Source organism: Giraffa tippelskirchi, chromosome 1, assembly GCF_054371585.1.
Source record: "Giraffa tippelskirchi isolate mGirTip1 chromosome 1, T2T-mGirTip1v1.2.pri, whole genome shotgun sequence".
Lineage (NCBI taxonomy): Eukaryota > Metazoa > Chordata > Mammalia > Artiodactyla > Giraffidae > Giraffa > Giraffa tippelskirchi.
The window spans coordinates 106,957,677-106,983,742 of NC_137275.1; the positions used below are offsets into that span (position 1 = coordinate 106,957,677).

The window sequence follows — 26,066 nt, forward strand, 5'->3', positions numbered from 1 at the left end:
CTCGTTTTTTCTTGGGAGGAGCGCGCTGATGTCTGTGGCCTCGGCGGCTCCAGGAGGCGAGACGGCGGACGCGTAGAGCCGGGCGGGAGCCGCGTCTGGCCTTTTGCTGAGGCCGCCGCCTCCGGCTGTCAATCCCGCCGGCCTGGCCCCGCCCCGCCCAACGGCGGAGCGTCGCGGGGCGTATGGCCGAGGTGGCTGCCGGGACGGACCCAAGATGGCCGGGCGCCTGTGTTCCGTTCCTGCCGTCGGCCCCGAGCCTGATTCATTGCCGCACTGCTGAGCGGAGCCGCAAGCCAGCTCGAGGGCTCCGGGCGCTGTCCCCGCGGGGCCGCAGGCCGCCATGGCGACCCTGGAAAAGCTGATGAAGGCCTTCGAGTCCCTTAAGTCCTTCCAGCAGCAGCCGCCGCCGCCGCCGCCGCTTCAGCCGCCTCAGCCCCCGCAGCCGCCGCCGCAGGCGCAGCCGCCGCCTCAGCCGCCGCCGCCTCAGCCGCCGCCGCCGCCGCCGCTATGCCCGGCCGTGGCCGAGGAGCCGCTGCACCGACCGTGAGTACTGACCCGCCGCAGCTCGGCCCCAGCCCTCCCCGGCCTTCGCCAGCCTCCCGCGGAGGCACGGAGGCGGCCCCGGCCCTCTGCCCTCCCGGCTGCCCAGTTTGGGGAGGAACCGGGGTTGCGTTGTGAGCAGGACTCGGCCGAGCCGAGGCCGCGTCCAGCCCCCACTCTTCTGCTCTGAGGGGAGCAGGGCCGCGCGGGCGCTGGCCGCTCCCCGAGGAGCCGGGAATTGGGAGCCCGAGTGATGCAGGGACAGTGGTGACCTCATGCCCGGGGACGTCGGGCTGGAGGGCGGGGGAGCGCGCGCGTTCCAATGGGGAGCCTCTGGCGGGGCCCCCTTTAAACAGGCTGGGAGTCAGTCGGGCCTGTCTTCCCGTAGCCTCAGGGCTTTTCGTTTAGTTCGGGGGTCGCAGCAGAAGACTGAAGTGTTGGAAAGAGACCGGCTTGTCTCAGTTCAAGGCGGTCTGCAGGCCCCTTAAATGAGCGGTGGTCGCCCCGTAAGTGTGAACTTAGCCTAGATGGTTGTTATTAACACATAAGAAACAATAAAACGGCCTTCCATAGTGGGACGAGTGGACTGAAGTTTATTACTTGTCTGCAGTTGGAAATAAATCACATCTTGCTGAGGGAGAGGTTAATCGTCGGGGCGAGTGATGTCCATTTCACGGGCATCGCAGTCACGCTGGCCAGAACCTGGATGGGTGTCTGCGGACAGTCTCCTGTGGCAGACACATTTCACATGATAGCAAAGTAATGCTCAAAATCCTTCAAGCTGGGCTTCAGCAGTACGTAACTGAGAACTTACAGGTGTACAAGATGGATTTAGAAAAGGCAGAGGAAGCAGAGATCAAATTGTCAACATTCATTGGATCATAGAAAAAGCAAGGGAATTCCAAAAACAAATCTGCTTCGTTGGCTACACTAAAGCTTTTGATTGTGTGGATCACAACAAACTGTGGAAAATCCTTGAAGAGATAGGAATACCAGACCACTTTACCTGCCTCCTGAGAAATCTGTGTGCAGGTCAAGAAGCAACAGTTAGAACTGGACATGTAACAACGGACTGGCTTAAAATTGGGAAGGGAGTACGTCAAGGCTGTATATTGTCACTCTGCTTCTTTAACTTATATGCAGAGTGCATCATGAGAAACGCTGGGCTGGAAGAAGCACAAGCTGAAATCAAGATTGCTGGGAGAAATATCAATAACTTCAGATATGCCGATGACACCACCCTTATGGCAGAAAGTGAAGAAGAACTAAAGAGCCTCTTGATGAAAGTGAAAGAGGAGAGTGAAAAAGTTGGCTTAAAGCTCAACATTGAGAAAACTAAGATCATGGCATCTACTCCTATCACTTCATGGGAAATAGATGGGGAAACAGTGTCAGACTTGATTTTTGGGGGCTCCAAAATCACTGCAGATGGTGATTGCAGCCGTGAAGTTAAAAGACGCTTAGTCCTTGGAAGGAAGGTTATGACCAACCTAGATAGCATATTTAAAAGCAGAGGCATTACTTTGTCAACAAAGGTTCATCTAGTCAAGGCTGTGGTTTTTCCACTGGTCATGTACGGATGTGAGAGTTGTATGGTGAAGAAAGCTGAGTGCCGAAGAATTGATGCTTTTGAACTGTGGTGTTGGAGAAGACTCTTGAGAGTCCCTTGGACTGCAAGAAGATTCAACCAGTCCAACCTTAAAGAGGTCAGTTCTGGGTGTTCATTGGAAGGACTGATGTTGAAGCTGAAACTCCAATACTTTGGCCACCTCATGCGAAGAGTTGACTCATTGGAAAAGACCCTGATGCTGGGAAGGATTAGGGGCAGGAGGAGAAGGGGACGACAGAGGATGCGATGGCTGGATGGCATCACCCACTCGATGGACATGGGTTTGGGTAGACTCTGGGAGTTGGTGATGGACGGGGAGGCCTTGCGTGCTGAGATGCATGGGGTCGCAAAGAGTCGGACACGACTGAGCGACTGAGCTGAACTGAACTGATTCTTCAGTGTGATAAAAGCGGAGATTTTGTCATAATTATTTAGGTAGCAATCAGGTAGTTTGTTTTTATGCTCCTCACTCAAAATAGGTGCCTGCATGCGTACTCAGTCGTGTCCAACTCTTCGTGACCCCATGGACTGTGTAGCCTGCCAGGCTGCTCTGTCCATGGAGTTATCCAGGCAAGAATCCTGGAGTGGTTGCCATTTCCTTCTCCAGGGGATCTTCTCTCCCCAGAGATGAAACCACAGCTGTTGCTTCTCCTGCGTTAACAGGCGGATTCTTTACCACTAGCGCCACCTAGTCATTATTGTTTGAATTTTAATATAAGATCAGTCACCACTGAAGACCATCCATCTACCTGAAGAATTTTATGATTTTAGAGCTACCTATTGAGTGCAGAAAAGAGTAAAATTTAATCAGGGCAGATGTTTTCCCCCTCAAATCGGTGTGGATTGCTGGGAAGTGACTTTGGATGAGTTAGAAGAGGGATCTGAAACATGCGCTTTCTTCGTAGCTGACCGTGATGGGACGTGTACTCACCCTTTCTGGCAGTAAAGCTGTGACAGTCAGGGTCACAGACGGGCCGTCACTGACGTCTTGGTCACACCTGAGGGCTGCAGCTGGGACTCCACAAGCTGCTTGAGCTCAGTCGCGTGGGACTGCTCTTCAGGGTCTCTCTTTTTTTAAGCTCTGCTGTTTCTACTTCTCTTTCCATCTCTTGGTTTTAGAAACTCAAGGTTAACATAATTATCATTTATCTTCCGAAACCTGTTGGTAAGATTGACTCAAGACTTTTGAGTCAGTTTTACTGTGTATTTAACCTACTCCTTTGGTCTTCCCTTGTGGCTCAGCCAGTAGACTCTGCCTGCAGTGCGGGAGACCTGGGTTTGATCCCTGGGTTGGGCAGATCCCCTGGAGAAGGGAAAGGGTACCCACTCCAGTATTCTGGCCTGGAGAATTCCATGGACTAAGTCCATGGGGTTGCAAAGAGTCAGACACGACTGAGTGACTTTCATTTTCTTTCACTTTCAACCTACTCTTGTACGGCAAGCACTTGCCCACTCCTTTGTTGTCTGTGAAACACCTGTCCAGTGTAGGTGCTGGGCTGAGTGCCCGTGAGAGGCACGGGCTTGTTCTCAGTGAGTCTGTCATCCCTGGAGAGGTAACCGTGGGAACCGTTCCTTCCAGAGTGTGGTGCTGGCTCACGGCAGGGCCTGGGGCAGGAGCCCTGGGGGAATAGGGCAGGCTTCCCCGATGGCTCAGCAGTGAAGAATCTGCCTGCAATGCAAGAGAGGGAGATACAGGTTTGATCCCTGGGTCAGGAAGTTCCCCTGGAGACGGGATGGCTGTCCGCTCCAGTATTCTTGTCTGGAAAACCCCGTGGGCAAAGGAACCTGGTGAGCTACAGTCCATGGGGTGGTAAAGAGTCGGACACCACACACACACACACACACACACACACACACACACACACACACACACATACACATCTTTCTCTCTATACACACACACACACACACACACACACACACACACACACACACACACACACACACACACACACACACACACACACACATATCTTTCTCTCTATCCCCACAGGGAGCTCAGAGGAGGAGCTAGACCCAAGCAGACAACACAGGAGTGTACTTTTATTTTGATGGGTGAAATTGGTATTCGGTCTTTGCTTTTTTGCTTGTCTCATAAATTTTGCTCAAATTCTAGCATGGGGCCGCGGGTGCAGCACATGTGAGTCTTAAGGAAATCAGGCAGCAGGTTCAGAAAGTGGTATCATTTTTTGTTACCTGTATTCTTGTGGCCTAGTCCACATACGAGGAGAGAGACACAGTTCTTTTTAAAGCTTATATTTGTATTGATCACTTTTCTGTTGTGAGCATCTTAGATAGTGAGGTGCACTCAATTTAGTGTTTGTCAGCTTTTTCTGATGGCCATCCCCCCAGGAGTTGTTTTAGACCCTAGGGTAAGAGGCTGCCCACAGAGGGGTCATTGCCAGTCGAGCTGGGAGACCGGGTGTGTGAATGCAGCTCATTTAAGGCCTTTGTGGGTTTTCACTTTGGAAGGGAGCCATACAGAAGAGAGTTCGTTTGCCTCCTAACTTGTTGGGAGAGGTCAGTGTTCTTTAATTTTCTTGATGACTTAAGGTCTTCAACTAGGTGAGCTGCTGTAATCGAGACTTTAATGTGGTGGCTCAAAGAAGAGAGCATTTAAACTCTCATAGTACTTTCTTTTTCAAACTGAGGTCTGATGTACACATACATACACACACACACACACACACACACACATATCTATATAGTTGCTGTTGTTCACTCCCTCAGTCATGTCTGACTCATTGCAACCCCATGGACTGCAGCACCCCGGGCTTCCCTGTCCTTCACAATCTCCCAGAGTTTGTTTGCTCAAACTCATGTCCATTGAGTCAGTGGTGCAATCCAACCATCTCATCCTCTGTCACCCCCTTCTCCTCCTGCCTTCAATCTTTCTCAGCATCAGGGTCTTTTCTTAAGAGTCGGCTCTTCACATCATGTGGCCAAAGTATTGGAGCTTCAGCATCAGTTCAGTTCAGTTGCTCAGTTGTATCCCACCCTTTGCAACCCCATGGACTGCAGCATGCCAGGCCTCCCTGTCCATCACCAACTCGCAGTTTACTCGGACTCATGTCCATTGAGTATGTGATGCCATCCAAACATCTCAGCCTCTGTTGTCCCCTTCTCCTCCTGCCGTCAGCCTTCCCCAGTCTTTCCTGAGTCTCTCCCTTCAGGAAGCTTCCATAAGCCTCTTATCCTTCTCCATCAGAGGGCAGACAGAATGAAAACCACAGTCACAGAAGACTAACCAGTCTGATCCCATGGACCAGAGCCGTGTCTAACTCAGTGAGCTATGCGTCGTGCTGTGTAGGGCCACCCAGGACAGACGGGTCATGGTGGAGAGCTCTGACAAAACGTGGTCCTCTGGAGAAGGGAAGGGCAAACCACTTCAGTGTTCTTGCCTTGAGAACCCATGAACAGTATGAAAAGGCAGCTTTAGCGTCGGTCCTTCCAATGAATATTCAGAGTTGATTTCCTTTAGGATTGACTGGTTGGATCTCCTTGAGGTCCAAGGGACTCTCAAGAGTCTTTTCCAGCACCACAGCTGAGAAGCATCAGTTCTTTGGCGCTCATCCTTCTTCACAGTCCAACTCTCACATCCATACCTGCCTACTGGAAAAACCATAGCCTTGACTAGATGGACCTTTGTCAGGAAAGTAATGTCTCTGCTTTTTAATACGCTGTCTAGGTTTTTCATAGCTTTTCTTCCAAGGAGCAAGCGTCTTTTAATTTCATGGCTGCAGTCACCATCTGCAGTGATTTTGGAGCCCAAGAAAATAAAGTCTGTCACTGTTTCCACTGGTTTCCCATCTATTTGCCATGAAGTGATGGGACCGGATGCCGTGATCTTAGTTTTTTGAAAGTTGAGTTTTAAGCCAGCTTTTCACTCTCCTCTTTAACCTTCATCACGAGGCTCTTTAGTTCCTCTTCACTTTCTGCCATTAGGTTGGTGTCACCTACATATCTGAGGTTATTTATATTTTTCCTGGCAATCTTGATTCCAGTTTGTGCTTCATCCAGCCTGGCATTTCGGATGATGTACTCTACATAGACGTTAAATAACCAGGGTGACAATATATAGTCTTGACGTACTCCTTTCCCAGTTTGGAATCCAGTTCACTCATCGGTACCTTTTTTAGTGTACTCCTCCCCTGCCAGGACCCTGTAAATTTCAGACCACTTTACATTCCCTTAAAGGTAAAGACTGTGGCATAAATTGAATCATCCCTGTGTACCTTGAAGCAGATGCATTGAGATTCATCCTTGTGTGTGTCAGTCGTTTGCTTCTTTCACTGCCAAGCAGTATTCCGTTACTCCGTGGCAGCTGTTTATCCATCCACTGAGACATTTGGATTGTTTCCATCCCAGCACTTTTGAAGTGAGTGACTCAGGTGGGCGGGAGGTGAAAGGCCTCTGCCTCCTCCTGCCACTCAGGACCCAGGCTCCTTCCATCCTGTCACCCTGCAGCCTTTTTGTTGTCTTTGTCTGTACGTTCAGAAACTGGGTGTTAGAAGTGTCTGTTCCAGTTGGGGGAAGCTAAAAGGAGGGGGTGGTGCCCTGGGCAAGCCACAGGCAGAAGCTCCACTCGCTGCTGTGTTCCCGTTTCATCTGTGTGAACAGTCACTTGTGTGTGCCTGGCTGCAGGGAAGCCGGGCTGTGGGACTTGTCAGCAGGAAGCTCGTGTCTGAGAAGGGAAGCACAGTGTTTTGGTGGGTGCCTAGCAGCCCACAGCACAGCTCATCAGCGAGTCTCTTTTAGGAAGGAGACCAGTGGGGGACATGGTCACCTGTCCATGTGGTGAGAGACTTACTGGCTGCTGACTGGGAGCCCCTCTCTGCACACCATGGACTTGGCCTCTCATCCAGGCCTGTCTTTCCTTCTCCTGGGCCCTGACTTTCCGCTCGGGAGACTCTTCCTTGTCCATGTTCTTCCCTGGCCACGTCTGAATTGCCTTTTGAGGGTGTGTCTTTCTTGGTTTGCACAATTGGAAGAGTCTGTTCCTTCACGTGTAGTTTTTTGGAGCCTGCAGTTGCTGCTGCTGCTACTGCTGCTAAGTCGCTTCAGTCGTGTCTGACTCTGTGCGACCCCATAGACGGCAGCCCACCAGGCTCCGCCGTCCCTGGGATTCTCCAGGCAAGAATACTGGAGTGGGTTGCCATTTCCTTCTCTAGTGCGTGAACGTGAAGTCGCTCAGTCGTGTCTGACTCTTAGCGACCCCATGGACTGGAGCCTACCAGGCTCCTCCGTCCATGGGATTTTCCAAGCAAGAGTACTGGAGTGGGGTGCCGTTGCCTTCTCCGGCCTGCAGTTGCATTAGGGATTAAACGGAGGTGTTGGTCAATTAGTATTTTAATCTCTTTGGTACTCTTTATAGAATTCCCTCAAAAACGTAGGAGTCTTCTGGTCTCACTGTTGCTAGTTAGTACCATGTCCTGGTAGCTGTCAGACACTCGGATCCTTTTTTGGATGTAATCATCAAGCCTGATTTCTTTTTCGCTTCCTCTTTGGATCATCCCTGTCTTCTGTATTTCTCCGGTGCCTGCTTAAGAGACCTCTGAAGTCATAGGTTTGGGTGAGAAGCAGGCACCTTTTATCTCATCTTCTTGGCCAGTCTGTCTCCTTTTTAAAATTTTGACTGAACAGTCTCACTAGGAGGCTTTTGAGAAAGGCTCTGGGCAGGGTACTTGTTTGTAGCCATTCAGAGATATAGGAGCACTTAGCCATTGTGTTAATACATTCTCTCATACTTCATCGTGTGAGGCCTGTGTGGGGCTGACTCGTCCGTCCGTGTGGTTTTGCGAGGGGGCTGCTGTGTAGAGTAGGTGTTATACTATTGCGCTGAATTGAAGCTCCCTCTGTCCACGTGATCCTGGGCCAGCCCTGTTGGCGCTGCAGTTTCTTCTCTCTGCAGCAGAGAAGGCAGGCGTGTTAGTGACGCCCCCTGAGTTTTCTGTGGAGCCCAGTCCTGGAGGGAACCCGGGGTTCGGCCCACCCCACCTCTCTGACCTCAGAGCACCCTGCCCCCGCACGGTTTTACTCCTTGGAGTCAAAGAAGCTGTGTTGAATGAATGAATGAATGCCACGTAGAAATAGATGGAGTGGACAACACTAACTTCCTTTACTCTTTTTTTCCCCCTTTTAGAAAGAAAGAACTCTCAGCCACCAAGACCGTGTGAATCATTGTCTGACAATACGTGAAAACATAGTGGCACAGTCTCTCAGGTAACTGCACTTTGAACTTTCTAGTGAAAATAGAACACTTCTGTGTTTTCATCCTTAATGGGCTAGAATGTTCTTCGTCGCCCCAGTTGTTTTGAAACCTTGACGGGACCCCTCCCCCTTCTGGCGGTGGATATGGAGGATTTCCAGACACCGTAATGAGTAATGCTTCCTTCTTGTAATCTTACACCGTGTCGTTGTAACCATTTGGATAACTGAACAGCATGTTTGTATTTTACTTATTGCGGTGTGGGAACAAGAGCCTGCCCGATTACTGGGATCTCGTGGTTGCTTTTCTTCTGCGCTCTGCCCTGTCCGCCCTGTGGGGGTGCTCCCTGCTCATCACAGCTTTGGGATGGTGGGATCATGGGCGTTAACCGGAGGCCCACCTCCCTGGCTCAGGCTTTCCTGTGGGGTGAGCAGGCAGCACCTTCTTGTATCGCTTTTTTGCTGATTCTCCTCCTTCTCCTTGCTTTTTACTGTCTGTCTCTCTTTCTGAGTACTGTTCCTTGTATCTGTGGGTGGTAGTTATTTTAAGCCTGTCTCTAAATGAGTGAGTAGGAAACAGATGTGCTTATGGTTTCTGAACTCCGTTACTCGGATGGGACGTGTGAAATACTTCTCTTGGAGTAAGTACTTTCTCTTGGAGTAAATCATTCATGTTCTTCTCCTGTTGGGAAGGGCTCTTTGTAATCTATTAGAAAAACCTCTAAGAATAATCACCTTGGTTTTCGTACTGACAGAAATTTGGTGATTCATTTATTTTTAGTGGCACATTGCCACTTGTATTTTATACTTGCCACTTGTATTTTATGCTTTCAAAGTGATTTCATGTAGGCTATTTCATTTTAGTTGAACTCAATGCCATTTTGAAAGACAGTGTATGATTACTGTTTTCATCTAATTTGTAGAAATATTGTGGGAAGAAATGAAGTGACAAGTGAGAATATGTGCTGAAAATAAGAATACAAAAATTCTAAGTTAGCATGCTATTGTAGACAACAGTACTAAGTAAAAGTAGGGGAGAAGGTTTGAATTCTGTCTCCGCTCCGAATAAGCCATGCAGCTTCGGACGAGGCCAACTTCTTGGAGTCCCTGTGGCCTCGTCTTTGATGTGTAAACTCAGTGTACAGAGCTCTTGTGGGAGGAGCGACACCCGTGGGACGCTGTTGAGAGCTGCGTGAAAGTGCTCATGAGCTCCTGAGAGGCAGAAATCCATCCTGTGGTGGCGCACGTTGTCCTGCAAGCCGCCATGACTCTTATGTGAATGGACGTTAGATGCCTGGCAGACCCCCGGGGCCTGCTGCTTCCTTCGCACAGCTGTGCTCATCAGCCTTCCAGCATCCAGGTCTCAGGAAGAACACCTCACATCGAAAGCTTATGGACCCAGAAAATAGACCTTTTCCATTCTGAGTGCTTCATGCCTTACGCTTACTTTGTTTCTTAATAATTCCCAGTGGACTTGATGGACTGTTGGCTTAGATTCACACCTGTGTGTGGGGGCGTGTGTGTGTGTGAGTGAGTGTGTGTTCAATTGCTCAGTCATGTTTGACTCTTTGCAGCCCCATGGACTGCGGCCCACCGGGCTCCTCTTATCCATGTAATTTTTCAGGCAGGAATACTGGAGTAGATGCCATTTCCCTCCTCCAGTGGATCTTCCCCACCCAGGAATTGAACCTGCATCTCTTGTGTCTTCTGCATTCAGGCAGATTCTTGACCACTAGCGCCACCTGGGAAGTACGTTGAGATATGTTAAGACTGGTTTGTGGTTCACTTTGCCATCGTAAATCGGGGTAATCGCTGTTAATAGTTTCTCCATTCCTGTGTCTGTTCTGTTTTTATGGAGTAATGCTAATGGTCTTTGCGGTGCTTGTGCTACGTAGGATCAGATGAATGGGATATTTTTTGGAGGCAGAGAGGTTGTCTTTGGTCACATCAGATCAAAGAACGTGTTTGTTTTAAGATGTTCTCCATACTTTTCAGAAATGTCGGGTTGTAGAGCTGCAGTGGATCTTTTATACACAGGTAATGATTTAGGAAGTCTTCGTGGCTGGCGTTTCCTGTGGTCTCTCCTCTAATGTACCTGATCTCTGGTACGTTCTTCAGCTTCTGTCAGGTACTGATGTTATCTCTCGGGGCTTATTTCAGGCAGCTTCTCGAGTCCTTGAGGTGTGTTGTGACTCAGCCTACTTCAGCTCTCAATTTGGTGGTCTGTCCTGCTTCCTACATACGCACGAACATCAGAATCACCCGGAAAATTTGTTAGAAATACAGAAACGAAGATAACCTCACTGCCCTCTTTCCCCAGCACTCGGATGTTTTCTGTCCAGTGGAGGGTGAGGATTCATTTTTAACTTGTTTCCTTTTGGGAGGACCTCGACACCCTCGTCTAAGCAAGTGGCCTTGATGAGGTGATTGGGTAAAAATAAGTGTACAGGAATCTATAGATTTCCCATTCCCATATATTAGCTTAAATCTGTTAGAAAATATAATGCTTCAAGATCCAATTCATAGTAGCACCAACATATAATATTTGAAGAAATTGACAAGAGATATGCAGAAACTATGGAAGGACTGTATGGACTTCCCTGAAAGGGACAGATGACTACTGCTTTTTCAACGTGGGAACAGTTCCTTATCATAAAGTTAAACTTTCTCTAAATTAATCCATAAATTTAAAATGAGCTTGATCAGAATTCTAGTAGAGATATTTTTGAACTTGTTCATCTGCAAGAATAAATACATCAGTTTTAACAAACAAAATCTGAAACCATCAGTAATTGGTGAGACCTGGTGTTCATGACATTAAAATAGCTCTTAGACATTAAAGAAGGTACAGAATAGGAAGTGGGAAAGTGTATGTGCGTATGTGCAGATACGAATTTCCGATAAAGGTAACATCTTGTATTAGTGTGGAAATGATGGATTATTGAACCAGTTGAGTATTTAGGGGAATATTCTTCATATTGCAGGCAAACGTAAATGCCAGATTAATTACCTAAATGTAAGAGAGTGAAATCATTACTACAAAAAGGACATTTAATCTTAGTCTGTGGAATGCTTACAATATAAAGGAAAAAAGTGTTTTATCTAGAATATAGTTCAGTATGTCAAAATCTACTTTAAACTGAAACTTAAATGCAACTTGGGGAAAGTATTGATGGTATATGTATCAAAGGTTTACTAGCTTCTTTAGAGAGAAATTGTAAACCATTAAGAAAAAGGCTGTCTTTCTAATAGGAAAACAGGCAAAACTATGAATGGGCAGTTTGGAAAAGAAGAAATGTAACTGAGCCAGTAGACGTAATAGCTAACACTTATTTCATGCTTCCTGTGGAGAAATGTTCAGATTTACTAGTAATCACTGGAATGAGACGAAAACAAAAATCAGAACGTTTCTTTTTTACCTGTCAACTTTACAGACATTAAACAATCCTCAGGATTTTGTCAGAGATGATGCAACTTTTTTAAAAGGCAACTTGGGGAATTTCACGGTCCAGGGGCTAAGACTTTGTGCTGCCGATGCAGGGGGCCCAGGTTCGATTCCTGGTCAGGGAACTAGATCCCGTGTGCGGCAACTAAGACCCGGCGCAGCCAAATAAATAAATATTTAAAAAAATGAAAGGCAGTTTGGCCTGTTTGATTTGGCCATGTCGCTTCAGGAGTTTATCCTTAGGAAAGTGTCCGGTGATACTGGTGCAATGCTAGTCATCCCGTTAAAGAATGAAAAATAATCTTGATGACTTACCTACAGGGGAATTGAACTTGATACATTTATGGAAAGGAATATTAGTTAACTTTATTAAAGATGATTTCTACATCTGTGACTAGGTGATATAATAATAATATGATAAAGATTAAATTAGAAAATTATGAAGGATTTTTGCTTCTGACTCAGATGGTTAGATAGCATCACCGACTCAACGGACGTGAGTTTGAGCAAACTCTGGGAGACAGTGGAGGACAGGGGAGCCTGGCGTGCTGCAGTCCATGGGGGTCACAGAGTCAGACATGACTGAGCGACTGAACAACAAGATAAGTGACAAGGACAGGGTTTGCCTTCCTGCCCAAAGCAGTTGATAATGGATACAGTGCATTCACTGTGGTTTTCAAGGCATCAGGTATTAGGCATCTCTGGAAAAATGGAAAGCTAATGCTATGAGCCTCAGGATTTCCCCAGATGACTGCCTGGAGGGGGTTTTCCAGTGAGGACGGGAGGAGGGGAAACCCGGGAGAGCCCATGGTTGCTGAGGCAGAGTTGATGGCCTCAGGAGGCAGGGTGGCTGGGACCATGGGGGGAAGATCAGAGAGGGACAAGCTGCACAGAGAGACCTGGAGACCCGTGAGGGCTCTCAGGTCTCAGCTGAGTCTTGCTGCAGACAGTGGCCTGGAGCTGCGGGTAGAGTCACCTGAAGGGGCTGGAGGGAGCAGGTGCTGAAACTCCAAGTGCGGGAAGAGCTCCTGCTCTCACCAGCCAGAGGGGGAACCTCATCCTTCTGGCGCTTTGGGTCAGCTGCTCAGAAGGGTTTGCCTTCACAGCAGGGGTGACTCACTTCAGCCCTAGATGAGATGCTGTTCTGATCCTGCCTGCAGGCGGAGCCCAGGGCGGCCCTAGTCCTTCAGAATAACACAGTTGCATTCCAGGGCAAACTTCAAGAACGTCGGAATGCAGAAGTGTATAGCGCCCAACAAGATAGAAGGTATAAGGTCTGGCATCTGATCCGAAATGGTCAGGAATGCCAAGAAGCAAGAAAACATGAGCAACGGTGAGGAAAATAACTGAAGCTGACCCAAACAATATTTAACCCAGAAGAAGGCAGGGAAGAGGGCCAATAAAGAGCATATGGACCAAATAGGGAAGTCGCAGTACAGTGGCAGATTCAAACCTAGTTTTAGGGACTTTTCTGGTGGTCTGGTGATTAAGAACCCGCCTTCTAATGCAGGGGACATGGGTTCAATCCCTGGTCAAGAAGCTGGGATCCCACATGTTGCAGGACAGCTGAGCCCGAGTGCCACAGTGAAGAGCCTGGGCGTTGCAGCTGAGAGCCGTTGAGGCCAAAAAATAAAAAATAAACCTAGTTGTATCAATAATGACATGAAATGCAAAAGATTTTTCAGATCAAACGAGAAGCAAGACCCAGTCTCTGCTGCCTAGAAGAAATACATTTTAAATATAAAGATTCATATAGGTTAACAGTAAGACAATGGAAAGAGGTTCACCATGTTGGCCCTGAACAGATGGAAGCTGATATTACCATCAAGTGGAAGTGAAAGTCACTCAGTTGTGTCTGACTCTTTGTGGCCCCATGGACTATACAGTCCATGGGATTCTCCAGGCCAGAATATTGGAGTGGGTAGCCTTTCCCTTCTCCAGGGGATCTTCCCAACGCAGGGATCAAACCTAGGTCTCCCACATTGCAGGTGGATTCTTTACCAGCTGAGCCACCAGGGGAGCCCTGTTATCATCGAAGTGGGTCTCTAATCCAAGGCCATGACCTGGAATAGGATCATCATTTCATAACAACAGTAAAGGCATCAGTTCATCAAGTGGGCGTGACAGCCCTAAATGTGTATGTACTGAAGTCCGGAGCTTCAGAAACACACGAAGCAAAACCTGATGGAATTGCAAGGAGAAACAGACAAACCCACAGTTACAGGCAGATGTCAGTGGCCTCTCAGAAATTCTTAAAATCTGGATCTCGAAAACTGAAAACACTGTCCCACCGTGTCCTGATCGACATTTACAGAAGCTCCATGCAGGAGAGCAGAAGACCCCTTTCGAGTGCCCACAGGACACGTGCCAAGGAAGACTGGCAGGGCCATAAGCAGGTCTGTGGACGTAAATCAGTAACGTCACACAAAGCATGCTCTCCGACCTCAGTGTAGGTGTCTGGGACTCTTCTGTTGAAAGGCGGTCTTGAAAAGCCCCCACTATGTGGAAAACAAATAGCACATTTCCACATGATCCATGGGTCAAAGAGGAAGTCAAAAGGGAAATTTGAAAATATTTTGAATTGAGTGAAAATAAAAAGGAAGGATTAAAAAACTTGTAATATGCTGCTATAGCATTTTAAAGGGGCATTTATGGCATTAAACGTCTATTTTATAAAAGAAGAAAGGTCTCAGACCTTCAGTAACCTCAGTATACCTTAGAAAACTAAAAAGCAAATGAGACCCAAATTTAGCAGAAGGATGGCCCTACTAAAAATAACAAAAGTCAGTAAAATTCAAAACAGAAGTGTATAGAAAAGTCAATAAAACGAAAAGTGTGTTCTTTGAGAATGTCAGTAAGAGTAATAAGACTGATCAGGAAAAAGTGAAGTCACAAATTTCTAATGTCTGGAAAAGGGAAATGGTGTCAGTGTAGGTTGTACAGATAGTAAAAGGATAACAAGGAAATATGAACTTGATGCCAGTAAATTCAACCACTTAGATGATGGGCACGTTTCTTTTTCGAAAAGCACTGTTTATTCTGTTTGGCGGTGCTGGGTCTTCGTTGCTGCCCACAGGCTTTCTGTAGTTGCGGCCAGCGGGGGCTGCTCTCCGTTGCGATCGGTAGGCCTCGCATTGCAGTGGCTTCTCTTGCTGTGGAGCACAGGCTGTAGGCCCACGGGCTTCAGTGGTTTCGGCTGTCAGGCTCTAGAGCACAGGCTCAACGTCTGTGGGGTACGGGTTTAGTTGCTCCGTGGCACGTGAGGTCTTTGTGGACCAGGGATCAAACCCATGTCCGCTGCACTGGCAGACGGATTCCTGTCCGCTGTAGCATCAGGCAAGTGCGATGGACAAGTTTCTTGAAAGACCAACTTGTAAAGCTCTCTGTGTCTCGTTGTTGTTGTGTTTTTGGGGCGTGCTGTGCAGCTCGCAGAATGTGTTCCCCCGCCAGGGGTCGAACCTGGGGCCACAGCAGCAAGAGCTCAAGAGTGCTAACCACTAGGCACCAGGGACTCCCTAAGTCCTCTATCTATTTTATTAAATTAAAATTTAAAAACAGTATTTGATTTAGTTATTGGAGAGCTTCTTAAAAGCATGGTTAGAAGTAGTATGTAAACCTACTTTTTGTCTTTTTTAAAAATTGAGAGAGAATGGGCCCACAACACTGGTGGTTTGATTCCCTTGTATAATGCACTGCGGCAACCTGGTGTTAGCCAGCACCTCTGTCGTATCATTGTTATTCCTTTTTGTGTGTTGAGAGCACTAAAGAGCTAGTCTCTTAGCAACTTTGAAGTTTAAAATGCAGTATTGCTAGCAATAGACTGCAATCACTAGGCTGTGCTTCCGAGTTCCAGGTTATCTGCTAATTACAAGTCAGCCTGCTTTTTCAGCTGTGAATTGTATGGAATCTCTACACACGTATTTCTGTCTCCCCCCCTCTCTCTCTCTTTTAAAGGTTTATCTAATTACTTGTTTTGGGCTGTGCTGGGTCTTCGCTCCTTCTCGGGCTTCCTCTAGTTGCAGCAGGCGGGGGGTGCTGTGATCGCGGTGTGCGGGCTCAGTATTGTGCCCGGACTTAGCTGTCCCCACAGCACGTGGGAGCCTGCCAGTCTTCGCAGACCAGGGAGGGAGCCCGTGTCCCACCACTGGACCACCACGGAAGCCCCCAAATGAAATAGTTCTGATGAAAATTTTGTGTCTGAATTCAGATGTGCTGTAAAAAAGATTGTTCTATAGCACAGTAATTTCTTCATGTTGATTACATGTTGAAGTAATATTTTGGATACATTGGGTTAAATGAAATATATTATTAAGATGAATTTTACCTGTAAGGTAAATGTAACGTCCTTTTTCTCTTCCAGAATCCCACACAGGATACCAGAAACCTAACTGCGTTTCATCGTCGTGTGTTCTCTTGGCTGTGACAGTCTCTCTTCTCTTTTCATTTAGAAATTCTCCAGAATTCCAGAAACTTCTGGGCATCGCTATGGAACTTTTTCTGCTGTGCAGTGATGACGCGGAGTCAGATGTCAGGATGGTGGCTGACGAATGCCTCAACAAAGTCATAAAAGTAAGAACCCTCTGGATGGTGTTCTCTGAGATGCGATCACTGTAGCTAAGGGAAGAAGCCGTGACTTGGTGTTCTTTTGTTTTGAGTAGCCAAGTCCTTTAGGTCGTCTGCACTTTTTTAATCGAATAGTGTGTGGTTTGGAGGGACTCTAGTGTCTGCCAGGGTACTGGCTGTACCTGCCCAGTCAGAGGGAACGGGTTTCCCCTCATGCCTGCGCGGGGCGTAGGTCAGGGATGGGCGCTGGCAGTGGCCTCTGGGGGCTCTTGGACCGAGTGTCACCCTGTCGAGAAACCAAGACGCCCCGAGAAGGCAAGGGGACGGGCGGTGGAATCCGCCGTTGATGTCTTCGTCTCCCGAGTCCTGGGTCAGGCAGGACTGTTCACAGGTAAGGACGTGCCTTCTCTGGTAGCTTGGCTGGAGTTCTGGCTGGAGTTGGTGTGACGTGACTGGGGAGATAGGAGTTCCCAGAAAAGGTTGGTGAAGCCAGAGCCACCTGGGTGGGAGGTGAGGTGAGGAGCGCGGGGGACACAGGTCCTCTTTGCTCAGGCTTTCCCAGTGCAGAGTTTGTACCCAAGATCAGTGTAGCTTTAATCCACTTTTCCCTTTTCCTGTTTTCTGCTGCCATTGAAGATGAAGTTCTTTCATAATTGTTACTATCTTGGAAAACTGCCTTTGTTTTTCGCATTCTGCCCTTCTCCTTGTTTGTATCCCCAGCCATCCTGGGGTTTCAGCTGACAGTGTGCTCCTGCCTTCAGATAATGTACAGTCTCAGACGGGGAGCATGTTTGTTCAGAAATGCCTGGACGCATGGTGTAAGTTCTGAGTTCTGGGAGATGTTGGCAGCTCATCATTGCAGTCTGGAGGTGGAGGTGATTTCTGTGTGGGGAGGCAGAGCAGGCTCCCCGGAGGTGGTGGCAGTTAGGTGAATGAGAAGATTTAGGACCTTCTCTTTTTTTGGCTCACTGTGTGGCATGTGGGATCTGGGTTTCCCCCACCAGGGATCGAACCCGGGCCCCACTGCAGTGGAAGCAAGGAGTGCTCTAGGGACGTCCCTTAGGACCTTCTTAACGCTTGCAGACTCACGGAGGAGGGGGACTCTACCAGAGAACGGGAGATGTTGAGGATCAGTTCAAGGGGTTTGCACTTTATTTGGTAGAGAATGAAGAAAGGGAAGAGCTCTCGAGGATTTGTAACCTGGTAGTTGAAGTAGCCTGGTGGTGCCTTGTAGCCTGCCTTGGACAGAAGAGAGACTTTGTGCCCAGAATCCATGAGGGAGGCTAAGTGTCCAGGGAAGAGAGGCGGGGCCCTGAGCCAGGAGGAGGTGCTGGGGTGCCAGTGAGGAGCAGAGGTTGGGCTGTCACGGACTGGACGTGGCGGCTGTGTGTCCACCCCGGTGTGGAGGTGGAGGCGGGAGCAGGGAGGGCTCAGGTGGCGCATTAGCATCGCCTGTGGCTGTGAGCGCCCATTCAGTGCTATTTCTCGGCTTTGAAGTTTACTTTTCTCCTGTAATAAAATACATTTGACATTAGTTTATAAAACATTTATGAAGTGAAACAAAACTTGGATATGCCTTCTAGTTTTACTGGCCAAGCCGTGTTTTACTATATACTTGTCCATTTTGATGTGCTTGTTTGAGGGACTGTAGTCCAAACTGAAATAGTAGAATTAGAATTTTAAAATATCCTAGGCATGATTCAGAACCTCCCAGAATGTGACCCTGGTTTGATTTTCAAGCTCGCTGAGCCTCTGTGGGTTTGCTAAGACCAGCTTGGTTTATAGCTGTCACATGCTTATATCACAGGAAAGGAAGACGTCTTTTCTGTGGAGGCTTGGTTATATCTTCTCTCTCTTCTTGTGGACAAGCCATTGGCAGTACCGTTCGGAGGAGAGGGTTCTCACGGCTGAGAGCGGGGCCCAGAGATCTTTCCGTCTTGGGAAGCCATCTCCAGCGTGGACTTTGTGTCCTTGCTGGTGGTTGCCATCAGCCATTATTCCTGGGTTGAAGTTGCCCGTGTGGCCATTTCGGTTTGACTTGTAGTCGAGCAACAGGGTCAGGGCTCTGAGGAGCCTGTGGTTCCAGCAGGTTCGTGTGTCGCTGGGGCCCTGAGGTGGGGAGCACGTGTGCCTCACGGGCGGACCAGACCTTTGGGAAGGGTGCGGCTTCTGCGTGGAGCGGCGTGTTCCCATGCCGGAATCAGGGCTCTGCCCTTGGGTGTCCACCTCCTGTCCCACTTGCTCTGCAGACTCCAGGGAATTGCTGATGTTGGATCATCATTAAAAACGATGGTTAAAGAATGTGCTTTAATGACTAAAAATGATTAAAGTATGTACTTTAATTGAATATAAGAGCTTTAGAGTGAATTTGAACTATCTACCATTTAATTTTGATATTATGTAGTGTTTGATTGTAATGAATATTCTTTTCCTTCCTTTTTTAAATATTATGGTGAATGACCTGTATCTAGTTGGTAACTTCCTGCATACATATACTTCTTTCTTAATGAACAGGTTTCAGTTTAGTTGCTATTATATTCTCCTTTGCATCAACATTGAAGTTTTAGTTGTCCTTTATTTAGATTTCTTTAGAACTGCTTCGTGGTTGTTGTTCAGTCGCTCAGTCGTGTCCAACTCTTTGCGGCCCCGTGGACTGCAGCACGCCAGGCTTCCCTGTCCTTCATCACTCTTAGAACTGCTAGTAAGTAGAATGTATCTTCTCTGAACAAATCTCTTGTGTTTTGTTGTAGGCTTTGATGGATTCCAATCTTCCGAGGTTGCAGCTAGAACTCTATAAGGAAGTGAAAAAGGTGGGTTTTTATTTTTCCTTATTGAAACAAGTCTATTGATCCACTGTATTGAGTAATGTATGAAATTTTCTTTTATTTGATAAGTAAAAATGTTAGAAGGAAACAAATGCTGTTGGATGAAGTAGACTCTATTGTTGTACTTCTTTTCAGAATGTTGTTCTTCATTATTTATTGGATGAGATGGGAATTAAAATGGGAGTTTTTTAAAAAATTCTTTATAATTTCGTCCCATTAAACCTTAAAATTTCAAAAGTAGTTGCACACTTAAATGGCCTTTTCTCTAAAATTAGAAATTAGTGAAAAGAGCTCTTTTGTTTATCTGAAGTCCTGTTGATGACCGGTGTCTGTGACTCCTCCGGGTAACACACCGCTCCTTCACTCCCTCAGAACGGCGCTCCTCGGAGCCTGCGCGCTGCCCTGTGGAGGTTTGCCGAGCTGGCTCACCTGGTTCGGCCTCAGAAATGCAGGTGAAGTGGGTGCTGTGGGTCGTCACTGTTGCTGTTATTTTGGTCGGGAGGCCAGCTCCTGTGGACTCTTTCTGTCTCAGCTCAAAAGTCGTTTGTCTGAAGGTCTCCCCTCCCCCCCATCTGAAGCCAGCCACCTCCTCCCGTCCCACTGCAGTCCGTGCCGTCCGCTTCCTCTCCCTCACAGCAGCCGTGGCTCAGAAACGCTCTCACACACCTGTTCGCTTTCTGCCCCCCCCTGCCCCCCAAGGCACGTGCGTCCCAGGACAGGGGGCGTCCCTGTCGGCCTGCTGTAGCCCAGCACCGCGGACGGTGTCTGCCCGGGGGCTCGCCAAGGAGATGCTTGTCAGGTGGTCAAAGACTGCGTGCCACCTCGCTGTTGCTCACCGTAGGGATTATAGAAAACGCTGTCTGTCTGTTACATGGGTTAAAAGTACGAAGTGTGAGGAAAGTTTTGACTGATTGAAACAGTTGTATCTTTTTACCTTATTTTAATTGGAGGATAATTTCCTTATGGTGTGGTGGTGGTTTTTGCCATGAATCACCCATGGGTGCACGTGTGTCCCCCATCCTGAAGCCCCCTCCCGCCTCCCTCCCCACCCCATCCCTTGGGTTGTCCCAGAGCACCGGCTTTGAGTGCCCCGCTTCATGCATCGAACTTGCACTGGTCATCTCTTTTACATATGGTGATAGACATGTTTCCGTGCTGTTCTCTCAAATCATCCCGTCACCAGGATTTTCCAGGCAAGAGTACTGGAGTGGGTTGCCGTTGCCTCCTCCATTTTTTCCCCAATTAACCATCCTTAATTATTGAATGCAGACCCTTGCGTACAGGAACGTGAAACATGAGTGGATCGGCAACAAGTGGCTGCCCAGTCTGGGCCTCCCGCAGAACTGTAGCTGTTTCATGGAGTGCCTTGTGCACGCGCGGATGCTGGACCACTTGACCAAGAAAGCCCTTCGTGGGCAACTGAAAATGGTTGATAGTTTTCACAGGTCAGTCGGTGCAAGAAGTTCTCACTAGCCTGCTGAGAGATGTTTGCCTGCGGCCAGGTCTAAATTTTTTCTTTTTCTCTTGGAAACAGAAACAGTTTGCAGTGTGGAATTGTGTGCCTGCGAAGGTTGAACTATGACCGAAAAGGACTGGAAAGGAAAAGAGAAGAACGCCAGAATGACCTGAAAGGCTAGTACAGTCCTATTTCTTGCTTCCCAGTGTATAAGCAGCCTCAGTGATTTCCTATTTGAAAGAAAACTTCAGGAAATGCTTTCCTTGGAGAAAACACACCTCGCATCATGACAGAGGAGGGAGGGATGGAAAGGACTGTTTTTGAGGTCGTCCTCTGTGGCCAGAGAACCTGTGCTCTGTCCTGGGGCTCACATGCGTGAGCTCAGCCGTGTCCGACTCTTTGCGACCCCATGAACTGTAGCCTACCAGGATCCTCCGTCCATGGGATTTTTTAGGCAAGAGTACTGGAGTGGGTTGCCATTTCCTTCTCCAGGGGATCTTCCCGACCCAGGGATCGAACCCGGGTCTCCCGCCTGGTAGGCAGATGCTTTACCGCCTGAGCCACCAGGGAAGTTCCAAACACCCATGAAAAACACTAATTCTTTCATTGAAACAGCAACAAACAGCAAAACCTTATCTTTGGTCTCTAGGAGAAGAAGAAAAAAACCGCTGCACCTCCACCAAGGACAGTGAGTGTCAATGCAAACCTGGCACTTTCCGTGGAGAAGATGCAGCTGAATTCTGTCAGAAATGCAGCACCGGGTGAGACACAGGAGCCTAGGGGGCTTCCAACCCACAGGAGACCCCAGTTTCCTTGTACCCATGTCTCTCTTCTGCTTCCGTGAAGCCCCTCCCACCTCTCAGAGCTCCCCTGTGCCTGTGGGGTCTCCTGAGCCTGCAGCAGCGCTCCCCACCACCCCCGTTTGTCCTGCACGGCTTTCCCAGTGGCCCCTTCCCACGTCTCCTCAGGAGGGGCCTAGAAAGACCGAAGTGCTGACAGCAGACAGAAGTCATCATGAGGCCACGTGTGTGCTCCTTCAAGGTTCCTATAAAACCGGAGCCAACTCGACAGGCCTCACACCCAGCCCTTGCTCCCCAGTAGCACCTGAATCTTTCCTACTGGGGGGCTCGGTGGCCAATAGTAATTCACTGTCCTCTGACGCTCCAGTGTTGGCTGAGATTGGTAGGAAGAGTCAACAGGTGGATGAAAGGGCCTGGTATTTAAGTTTGACTGGAAGATGAGTCAGAATTGTGCCCATACCCTTCTGACCCTTGACCTGGATGAGGCCCCCCTCACAGAGCTCTTGAAGAACAGCTCTGAACACTCAGCAGGAGCCCGGGGGCCACAATACACAATCCTGGATCCTTCTCCTGCCCAGTGAGGGGGAGTGAGGGGACCCTGCCCTGCAGACAGCAGGAGCCTGTCCCCCCTCCAGTCTTGTCAGGGGACCCAGGACAGGAGGCTACCCCCTCTTTCTCCTCATCCAGCTAGCTGTCCCTGATGAGTCCCCCTGTATCTGTACCCAGGTGCCCTGATGGGAAGGTCATGGTCATGGACTGTACGCCCTGGAGCAACATGAAGTGTGTGGACCAAGAATCAAGTACCCTGGCCCATGGGGAGGTCCTGGTTCCTGGAGAGCGAGCAGCCATGAGCCAGAGACTACCCATCACTCCCTCTCCCTCCTCATGCACTTCACTGGTGATGAAAATGGTAACTGGACTTGGAGTCACCACTGTCCTCATCCTAATCGGATGTGCTGTATGCTGGTACTTTAAAGGTGAGGTTCTAGAAGGGAGGGAGGAGGTGCTGGCTCCCTCCTCCATCTCCCCAATCCTCCTGTTCCTCCTGGTTTGTCTCTGATCTTGTTACCCAGGAAACTCCTCCTCCTCCCACCTCACCAGGTCCTACCAAACCATGATCACATCGGTCCCCCCAACTCAGCTGACGGTCCCCTCTTCCCCCTGGTCGAGTCTGGTGGGAGGAGGCAGGAGAAGAAGGTGGTTCAGGAGCGCTGCACAGAGATTTTCCACGGTTTCATTTTATTTCCTTTTCTCCCTTCTCTTCTCCTCCCTGAGGGTTGTCCAGACTCGGAATGTCCCGCTTGCCGTCACAGGCCCGGGACTCTGTTCAGTGTCTGAGCCCCCAGCCTGCACCCTGTCCCTAGGGAGGGAGGTGTGGCAAGAGGGCTGTCCCCACCACTCAGCGGATGTCTCTTCTCTTCTAGGTCGCTTGAGTGAGTGTTGCCACAAGGTGAGTCGGTTTCTCCAGCATCTGGCGGCATCAGACCCTCAGTCACTGCTTTCCCCCCACAACAAAGCCCAGGGTGGACACGGTCCCTGGTTTGTCCTCTACTGTTGTCCCTGACTCTCTCAGCTGGCCTGGGGGCTCTAGGCTGAATGTAGGAGGGAGACGGGCCTGTTGAGAGCTGTCGTAAGGCCGGTTGGCAGCGCTGGCCCTGTCCTTACTGTTTGAGACACCCTCACTCTGTAACCCTGGACCCGGAGGCATGGGGGGTGTCAGGCAGGGGTGCTCAGATCCCCTTAGCATCACACCAGAGTCTGGGTGCCATCAGCAGAGCCCAGATGAGTCTGTGCCCACTTGGAGGGCAAAGCATAGGAGTAGGTGGGAAGGCAGAACCCACTGTGTCCCCCCAGATACTGTAGGGGTTTGTGGGTTTGTGACTCCTGGGTCAGCGCCTTGCTTTCTCAAGGCCCTTTTCTGGTGCTTATGTGTCCCCCAAGAGGGTCTGGGACTCTGGACCATGCCCACAACAATACGCTGACCAATGGAGATTCACTTTCTCTTCTGGTCCCTTGGCAGGAAAAGCTGACAGAAGACAACGCCCAGTCCCAAGATGAAGCAAGCAGTCTGTCTGTTGGTGAGTGTGGGGCTCTGGCCCTTCTGCTTGCTCGGACTGTGGTAGAGACAGGGAGAGGCCATGCTGGTCAGGTCTCCTCTCCTCTGGGGAGGTGGTGATGGAGGGAGACCAGGGCATGGAGGGAAGGGAGCCCCACTCCCTGCTCTGGAGAGAGACCAGGGCATGGAGGGGAAGGGAGCCCAAGCCCTGTTCTGGTCCACTGGCAGCTCTGATGCTGTTGATCCTCTGTCTTGTTCTCACCACATCCCTGGTCTAGAACAGGGCAGCCGAAGGGTGATCACTCCTCCCATGGCTGACCGAGTGATGGAGTCAGAGCTACCTAATATTTGTCTGTGTGATTGTTACTCACTTTTAAGCCATTCCTCATCATAGTAGGAATTTCACATTTATTTCAAAAGTATGATTAAGTTGAATCTACTTGAAGTAAAATTTCTTTGTCAACATATAGAAGTATTTTCACTGTGTATATGTGTGTGTATGGGGCATGGCAACCCACTCCAGTATTCTTGCCTGGAGAATCCCCATGGACAGAGGAGCCCAGCAGGCTACAGTCCACGGGGTTGCAAAGAATCAGATATGACTGAGTGACTGAAGACATATATATAATATATATGTACACACACACACACACACACACACACACACACACAGAGTTTGGGGTCCTATCACTTCAATAGCTTTGAGGTTTTTGAGTATTACCTTAATTTATAAATTAATCTAGGAGGAATTGAGATCTTTCAGGTGTTCTATATTTTTCTTATGAAAAGATTTAGCATTTTAAGAGTTTTATAATCCCTCAACTCCATGTGTGTTTTTCTTTGGTAAATTTCTCATTTCTTGTTGAGGCTGTATCTTTGTATTACAGTGTTCTGTAACCTTATGAGTTTATCCAACTCATAATTCATTATAGAATTTATTGCCTGTTATAATTTTTAACATTCATCCATCCATACATTCACATTTAGGTATTAGTGTTGAACCATTCGAGTTTGATAAGAATACAACCATATATCCAATAACGACTCTTTTGTCCACTCCCTTCAAAGATCCTGCATTGGTTTTGTTTTGCTTATGGCTGCATCTGCCAGAATTTCAGAACAATGTTTACTAGGCTCAGTTGTGTAATCTTGGATCCTCGATGAAGACCAAGGCTGCTCTCCATTGTGTTTTACAGAAACCAGCAGCCCCTGAAGGATCTCAGAGGAGAAGATGGCTGCTGGTTCCAACAGACGCCACTGAAAGTGAGTGTTTTTCTCCTGGGCAGTGGAGATCAGGAGTGGGATCAGGAGTGGAGGGATGAGCGACAGAATTAGTGTCCTAATTTCTGTCTCCATAGCTGTTAGGGCAACTCAGAGAGGGGACGGCTTGTCCCTGGACCATCAGGACTCGAATTCCCTCCCTGCCCCCCCCTCTTTTTCCCACCCTGCACCCCTCTGTCCTCTACCAGTGGCCCCTAACACCTCCCTGTCCTTCCCTCCTCCACCATCCTCTCTCGTCCCTGGTTGCTCAGGGCCAGGTTGACCCACCCTGAGACATCTGAGAGGTTGTGCTGCCTAGCAGGGCACCCACTGGCCCAGGGAGGCTGTGGAGCACCTGTCCATGCATGCTCAGTGGCTTGAATCATGTCCAACTCTTTGCAACCCCATGGCCTGAGGAGCCTGCCAGGCTCCTCAGTCCGTGGGAATCTCCAGGCAAGAATACTGGAGTGGGTTACCATGCCCTCCTCTAGGGATCATTCCAACCCAGGGATCGAACCCACATCTCTTACATCTCCTGCACTAGCAGAGCCCCAACTGCCCCAGGCTGACCTCACGCCGCTCCCACTGCTGTAGCCTGACTGGCTGGTGGTGGAGGAGAAGGCTGAGGAGGAAGGGGTTCGGTGACGTGTATTCTGTGACGTGGTCACGTGCGGGTTTGCTTTTTCAGTTTGAAAACATGACTGCTTTTAGTCTTCCCTCCAGTTTCACGTTAAGGTTGAAAATGAAGATTTTATTCTTAAACTTGAGCACAGTGATTTTACAGTCTTTTTGAAAGCAACAGTTGAGGTTTTCAAAAGACATCTCAGAAAACTCCAGTAGGTAAAGCCGAAAAAACAGAATGTGTTCAGGGTGAACTGCGGGCGGCACCCCAAACTGTCCTGTGTCTCTCCCAGAGTCTGTAATTGCTGAGATGGGTGGATATAGGACCCCAAGCACCCTCGGGACTGAGGTCTTCAAGTGACAGCAGAGGTCCTGGCTGAGCCAGGAGCCGTGTGGCCTGTGTGGCCTGTGCCCCCGGTGAGTGGGGAGCCGCGAGGGTGGGAGTGGAGCCGGGAGAGGGGGTGGGGGACTCGGGGTCGGAGGAAGGGGCAGCACCTGGCGGGGTCTGGGAGGCGCTGGCTGTTGGGGCTCGAGGCAGGGACACCCCTGAACCTCCACCGTGCAGCCCTCACAGGGCAGAGTTGTCTGACCGCCCAGGGTCGAAGTTAAGAGAGCGAGTTCGCAGCAGGTTGAGTGAACCCCTGTACCCACTGTGGGTTCATTTTAAGTGCCTGGAGCGAGGTT

General features: G+C 49.0%; 2 protein-coding genes and 1 long non-coding RNA gene across 7 annotated transcripts in view; 1 reads left to right on the plus strand and 2 right to left on the minus strand.

Annotated features, from left to right (window-relative positions):
• Nucleotides 1–342, minus strand: part of LOC145506648 (uncharacterized) — a 96,401-nt gene extending 96,059 nt beyond the window's left edge. For 2 of the 4 annotated variants that reach the window (XR_014054125.1, XR_014054126.1), the window contains exon 1: nt 1–342. The gene's annotated coding sequence lies outside the window, so the exon portion shown is untranslated. The other 2 variants (XR_014054130.1, XR_014054132.1) reach the window with 1 other exon arrangement.
• LOC145506168 (kazrin-A-like) lies at nt 206–25,799 on the plus strand. 2 transcript variants are annotated; one of them, XM_081490165.1, is made up of 13 exons: nt 206–543; nt 8,292–8,371; nt 16,250–16,370; nt 19,115–19,174; nt 19,562–19,641; nt 20,473–20,634; nt 20,724–20,821; nt 21,295–21,406; nt 22,172–22,422; nt 22,870–22,895; nt 23,466–23,523; nt 24,698–24,764; nt 25,676–25,799. In XM_081490165.1, exons 1-12 carry the CDS (start codon nt 508–510, stop codon nt 24,712–24,714), a joined length of 1,101 nt encoding a protein of 366 aa, XP_081346291.1. In that variant the 5' UTR covers nt 206–507; the 3' UTR covers nt 24,715–24,764; nt 25,676–25,799. The 2 variants fall into 2 exon arrangements, with proteins under 2 accessions (XP_081346291.1, XP_081346300.1); XM_081490174.1 differs by lacking the exons at nt 22,870–22,895; nt 23,466–23,523; nt 24,698–24,764; nt 25,676–25,799 and adding an exon at nt 22,547–22,576.
• Nucleotides 24,558–25,365, minus strand: LOC145506868 (uncharacterized). The gene is made up of 2 exons (XR_014054404.1): nt 25,292–25,365; nt 24,558–24,779 (listed from the first exon to the last, which is right to left on the minus strand). It is a non-coding gene; the product is annotated as an uncharacterized LOC145506868 (long non-coding RNA).
• Nucleotides 25,800–26,066: the final 267 nt, after the last annotated feature.